The following is a 6,000-nucleotide window of genomic DNA, read 5'->3' on the forward strand; positions in this document are numbered from 1 at the left end:
ACACTGCCCCTTCTTACTCCCCTGCAGAACATTACACCCCAGGTCACAGTCACACTCAGATACTGACCTGTATATGCACTGCCCCTTCTTGCTCCCCTGCAGAACATTACACCCCAGGTCACAGTCACACTCAGATACTGACCTGTATATACACTGCCCCTCCTTGCTCCCCTGCAGAACATTACATTCCAGGTAACAGTCAAACTGAGGTACTGACCTGTATATACTCTGCCCCTTCTTGCTCCCCTGCAGAACATTACACCCCAGGTCACAGTCACACTCAGACACTAACCTGTATATGCACTACCCCTTCCTTACTTTCCTGCAGAACATTACACAACAGGTCACAAGCACACTGTTACTTACCTGTATATACACTGCCCCTCCTTGCTCCCCTGCAGAACATTACACCTTAGGTCACAGTCACACTCAGGTACTGACCTCTATATACACTGCTCCTCCCTGCAGAACATTACACCCCAGGATACAGTCACACTCAAGTACTGACCTGTATATGCACTGCCCCTCCTTACCCGCTGCAGAACACTACACCCCAGGTCACAGTCACACTCAGCCACTGACCTGTATATACACTGCCCTTCCTTACTTCCCTGCAGAACATTACTCCCCAGGTCAAAGTCCAACTCAGGTACTGACCTGTTTATACACTGCTCCTCCCTGCAGAACATTACACCCCAGGATACAGTCACACTCAAGTACTGACCTGTATATGAACTGCCCCTCCTTACCCCTTGCAGAACATTACTCCCCAGGTCACAGTCACACTGAGACACTGACCTGTATATACACTGCCCTTCCTTACTTCCCTGCCGAACATTACTCCCCAGGTCACAGTCCCACTCAGGTACTGACCTGTATATACACTGCTCCTCCCTGCAGAACATTACACCCCAGGATACAGTCACACTCAAGTACTGACCTGTATATGGACTGCCCCTCCTTAACCCCTGCAGAACATTACACCCCAGGTCACAGTCACACTCAGACACTGCCCTGTATATACACTGCCCCTTCTTGCTACCCTGCAGAACATTGCACCCCAGGTCACAATCACATTCATGTTGGTCGGTGTATACACTGCCCCTTCTTTCACCCCTGCAGAACATTACACCCCAGGTCATAATCACACTCACGTACTGTGTATATAAACTGCCTGCCCCCTGCACATACATCCCAGATCACAATCACACTCATGGGGACCTGTATATAAACTGCACATGTATCCTCCCTTGCAGCACCCTCCAGGTCCTAAGTCCTGCAAGTTACAATATATCTCCATTACATCTCCACTTCCTGATATCTGTAGCAAAAACTAAAAGTTCATTTGAAGCTTGTTTGTACAATACCTTAAATATATCATTTTGTAGCATTTCTTCACTAGACCAGCAAATTAAAGCTAATAGCATGATGTCATACTCACAAGACACAGGTTGTCACTATTTTATATGTCACCCGGGAAGCACTTACCGTAGGATCTCTGTAAGTATTTCCAGGCAGAAATGGCAGCCCATGCACAGGGTGTGAAGCCATATCTGGGCTTCTCTAAGACTCCCCTCTGGCCTCTTTAATATCTAATTATTTCTGCACGTTGTCTCTGATTTCCTGCAGCCTAAAATCTGTGTTTTTTAGTCTCTTTCCAGCAGTTTTCCCCTTTATGTATTTATCAGTATTTTGTTGTCTCTCCTTCCTCCCCTGACTATTGCTTAGAGTTACTGTGTCTCTGTATTCTTGTAACTCTCCAGCGTTTTCCGTTTCCAGGCAACTCAGTCACCATAGCAACATAAACACATGTGGTTGCAGGATTCTGTCTCTTTATTCTATTGACCTGAGGAACTGAGACACAAACCTGACATCTTAGAAAACTATTTAATAGTGTAGACTATGTAACTTGTGATGTTCCAGAAAAAATACTACAATACAGAAACGATCTCCTCTTTCTCTTTTTATTTGTATATTTCTCTTACCTGTTGATGAATATTATAAAATGAGATTATTCATCAATATTTGATTTTTTTTGTAATAATAAGCAAAGGTTTGTTTTAAAGGTGTATTAATTTGTTGTAGTTTCATTGTGAAAACTAAAATAGCTTAGGAGTCATTATATATGGAATAGATATTATGAGTGTTAATTGGATGTTTCTTAACCCCTTAATGACCGGACCATTTTTCAATTTTCTTACCCTTAATGACAATGGCTATTTTTACATTTCTGCGGTGTTTGTGTTTAGCTGTAATTTTCCTCTTACTCATTTACTGTACCCACACATATTATATACCGTTTTTCTCGCCATTAAATGGACTTTCTAAAGATACCATTATTTTCATCATATCTTATAATTTACTATAAAAAATATATAAAATATGAGGAAAAAATGGAAAAAAAACACTTTTTTTTAACTTTTAGCCCCAAAATCTTTTACACATCTGCAACCACCAAAAAACACCCATGCTAAATAGTTTCTAAATTTTGTCCTGAGTTTAGAAATACCCAATGTTTACATGTTCTTTACTTTTTTTGCAAGTTATAGGGCCATAAATACAAGTAACACTTTGCTATTTCCAAACTACTTTTTTTCAAAATTACTGCTAGTTACATTGGGACACTGATATCTTTCAGGAATCTCTGAATATCCCTTGACATGTATATATATTTTTTTAGAAGACATCCCAAAGTATTGATCTAGGCCCATTTTGGTATATTTCATGCCACCATTTCACCGCCAAATGCGATCAAATACAAAAAATCGTTCACTTTTTCACAAATGTTTTCACAAACTTTCGGTTTCTCACTGAAATTGTTTACAAACAGCTTGTGCAATTATGGCAAAAATGGTTGTAAATGCTTCTCTGGCATCCCCTTTGTTCAGAAATAGCAGACATATGGCTTTGGCGTTGCTTTTTGGTAATTAGAAGGCCGCTAAATGCCACTGCACACATACTTGTATTATGCCCAGCAGTGAAGGGGTTAATTAGGGAGCATGTAGGGAGCTTTTTGGGGTAATTTTAGCTTTAGTGTAGTGTAGTAAACAACCCAAAGTATTGATCAAGGCACATTTTGGTATATTTCATGCCACCATTTCACCGCCAAATACGTTCAAATAAAATTTTTTTTTACATTTTTCTACATTTTTGGTTTCTTACTGAAATTATTTACAAACAGCTTGTGCAATTATGGCACAAATGGTTGTAAATGCTTGTCTGGGATCCCCTTTGTTCAGAAATAGCAGACATATATGGCTTTGGCGTTGCTTTTTGGTAATTAGAAGGCCACTAAATTCTGCTGCGCATCACACTTGTATTATGGCTAGCAGTAAAGGGGTTAATTAGGTAGCTTGTGGGGAGCTTGCAGGGTTAATTTTAGCTTTAGTGTAGAGATCAGCCTCCCACCTGAAACATCAGACCCCCTGATCCCTCCCAAACAGCTATATTCCCTCCCCCACCCCACAATTGTTCCCGCCATCTTAAGTACTGGCAGAAAGTCTGCCAGTACTAAGATAAAAAGGTATATATATTTTTTTTTTATAGCATATTTACATATGCTGCTGTATAGAATCCCCCCTTAGCCCCCAAACTCACAGATCCCCCATCAAACAGTTCTCCAACCCTCCCCCTCTAACTTAATGGGCACCATCTTGGGTACTGGCAGCTGTCTGCCAGTACCCAGTTTCTTAAAAAAAAATGTGCTTTTGTGTTTTTTTGTGTTTTTTTTCCCATTTTCTGTAGTGTAGCTTCCCCCCCCCAACCCACCCTAACCCCCCCCCAACCCACCCTAACCCCCCCCCTTCCCCAACCCCCCCCCCCGATCGTTTATTGAATTAAAATCCGTGTTTTCTGTAGTGTAGCAGTTCCCACCCGCTCCCGCCCCGTGCACGCGCCCGCACGTCCGTGCGCGCCCCCGGACACTGCCGCATCCGATCCGGCCTCCGATCCCGCCCCCCTCCAAATCACAGGCCCTTGGCAGGCCGCCCACCCACCTCCCTGCCTTGCTCCCACCCACCAACGACGCTCCGGTGCAGAGAGGGCCACAGAGTGGCTCTCTCTGCATCGGAGGCTTGTAAAGGGGTATTGCAGGATGCCTCCATATGGAGGCATCACTGCAATACCCTCAGAGCTGCTGGAAGCGATTGTGATCGCTTCCAGCACTCTGTTAGACAACTGACGTACCAGGTACGTCTATTGTCATTAACTGATTGTTAATGCATGACGTACCTGGTACGTCAGTTGTCATTAAGGGGTTAAAGGGACACTGTACCCAAATTTTTTCTTTTGTGATTCAGATAGAACATGACATTTTAAGCAACTTTCTAATTTACTCCTATTATCAAATTTTCTTCATTCTCTTGGTATCTTTATTTGAAATGCAAGAAAGTAAGTTTAGATGCTGGCCCATTTTTGGTGATCAACCTGGGTTGTTCTTGCTGATTGGTGGATAAACTCATCCACCAATAAAAAAGTGCTGTCCAGAGTTCTGAATAAAAAAAAAGCTTAGATGTCTTCTTTTTGAAATAAAGATAGCAAGAGAACGAAGAAAAATTGATAATAGGAATAAATTAGAAAGTGGCTTAAAATTGCATGCTCTATCTGAATCATGAAAGAAAAAATTTGGGTTCAGTGTCCCTTTAAAAATAATCCATAAAACATTCAATCTGAAATAATATATGAAAATAAAGTTATTATGTTTATTGAAGCTGATACAGTTCATGTAATCTAGTTTTTCTAAGGTTAACTATTCTCATGACATTATAGGGACAGTAAAGTCAAAATTCAACTTTCATGCTTCAGCGTATCATGTCCGCTGCACATAGATAAATGAAGACAGCATACCCTGTCTGCATTTATCATTGCACAAGCATTTCACCAGAACTGCTTGTGCAATACCGCCCCCTGCAGATTCGGGGCCAATCAGCCGCTAGCAAGGGGTGTCAATCAACTTAATCGTATTCAATCGGGTTGATTTCTGTCCGCCGCCTCAGAGCAGGCAGACAAGTTATGGAGCAGCGGTCTTTAGATCGCGGCTTTATAACTTCTGTTTCCAGCGAGCATCAAGTATAATGTAATGCATCAAGCTCCATTCAGTGCTTGATAATTCGGCCCCAAAGCATGAAATTTAATGGGAAACTCAAGTCAAAATTAAACTTTCATGATTCAGATAGAGCATGCAATTTTAAACAACTTTCCAATTTACTTATTTTAACAAAATGTGCAGTCTTTTTATATTTACACTTTTTGAGACACCAGTTCCTACTGACCATGTGCAAGAATTCACAGAATATACGTATATGCATTTGTGATTGGCTGATGACTGTCACATGATACAGGGGGAGTGGTAATAGACATAACTTTAAAAAATGTCAGAAAAATTTCTACTACTCATTTGAACTTCAGACTAAGTACTTTTGCATAGTCTTGTTATCATGCATTGTTGAGTATGCAAATCTAAGCACTTTCCCACCTGGGTGCTAAGGTGATTCAAGTTTTTTTAAATGTTTTAAATATATATATTTTTTTAACTTCTTTTTTTTTTTTCAGATCCCCAAGACTTACGCCATTGGACAGGTGGGTTTTCCAACAGTGGGTCTTGGGGGTCTGTAGCTGCTTAGATGCCTGAGATACAGGCTTCTAAGCAGCATGCCCCCTTTCCCTATACTTGTCATTGTCATTTTTAAATAAAGTTGCGCAATGATGTCATCACGTCATTGCGTGTGACGTCACCGTGCAAAATGTGAAGCCCCGGCGATGACTGTCACTATACAGGCCTGATCGCCGGGTAGGAGCCCCCAGAATCACCTCAAGGTGGGAGAGTGCTAGCGACGGCTCTGAGTCGTAGTTAGCACCTGAGTGGGAAACTCTGCGACGGCTCAGAGCCGTCGTTAGCACTCAAGGGGTTAAACAATTTTCCAATTTTCTTCTATCATCTAATTTGCTTTGCTCTTTTGGTATCCTTAGTTGAAAAACCCCACATATCTAGATAGTCCCAGG

General features: G+C 41.6%; 1 protein-coding gene across 2 annotated transcripts in view; it reads right to left on the minus strand.

Annotated features, from left to right (window-relative positions):
• EFHC1 (EF-hand domain containing 1) overlaps positions 1–1,702 on the minus strand; it is a 53,976-nt gene extending 52,274 nt beyond the window's left edge. For both annotated transcript variants that reach the window (XM_053708922.1, XM_053708921.1), the window contains exon 1: positions 1,489–1,702. In XM_053708922.1, coding sequence (XP_053564897.1) covers positions 1,489–1,551 — 63 coding nt within the window. In that variant the 5' untranslated portion in view covers positions 1,552–1,702. The remainder of the gene's footprint in view (positions 1–1,488) is intronic.
• Between the last annotated feature and the right edge of the window lie 4,298 nt (positions 1,703–6,000).

This window comes from Bombina bombina, chromosome 4 (assembly GCF_027579735.1).
Source record: "Bombina bombina isolate aBomBom1 chromosome 4, aBomBom1.pri, whole genome shotgun sequence".
NCBI classification, from domain to species: domain Eukaryota; kingdom Metazoa; phylum Chordata; class Amphibia; order Anura; family Bombinatoridae; genus Bombina; species Bombina bombina.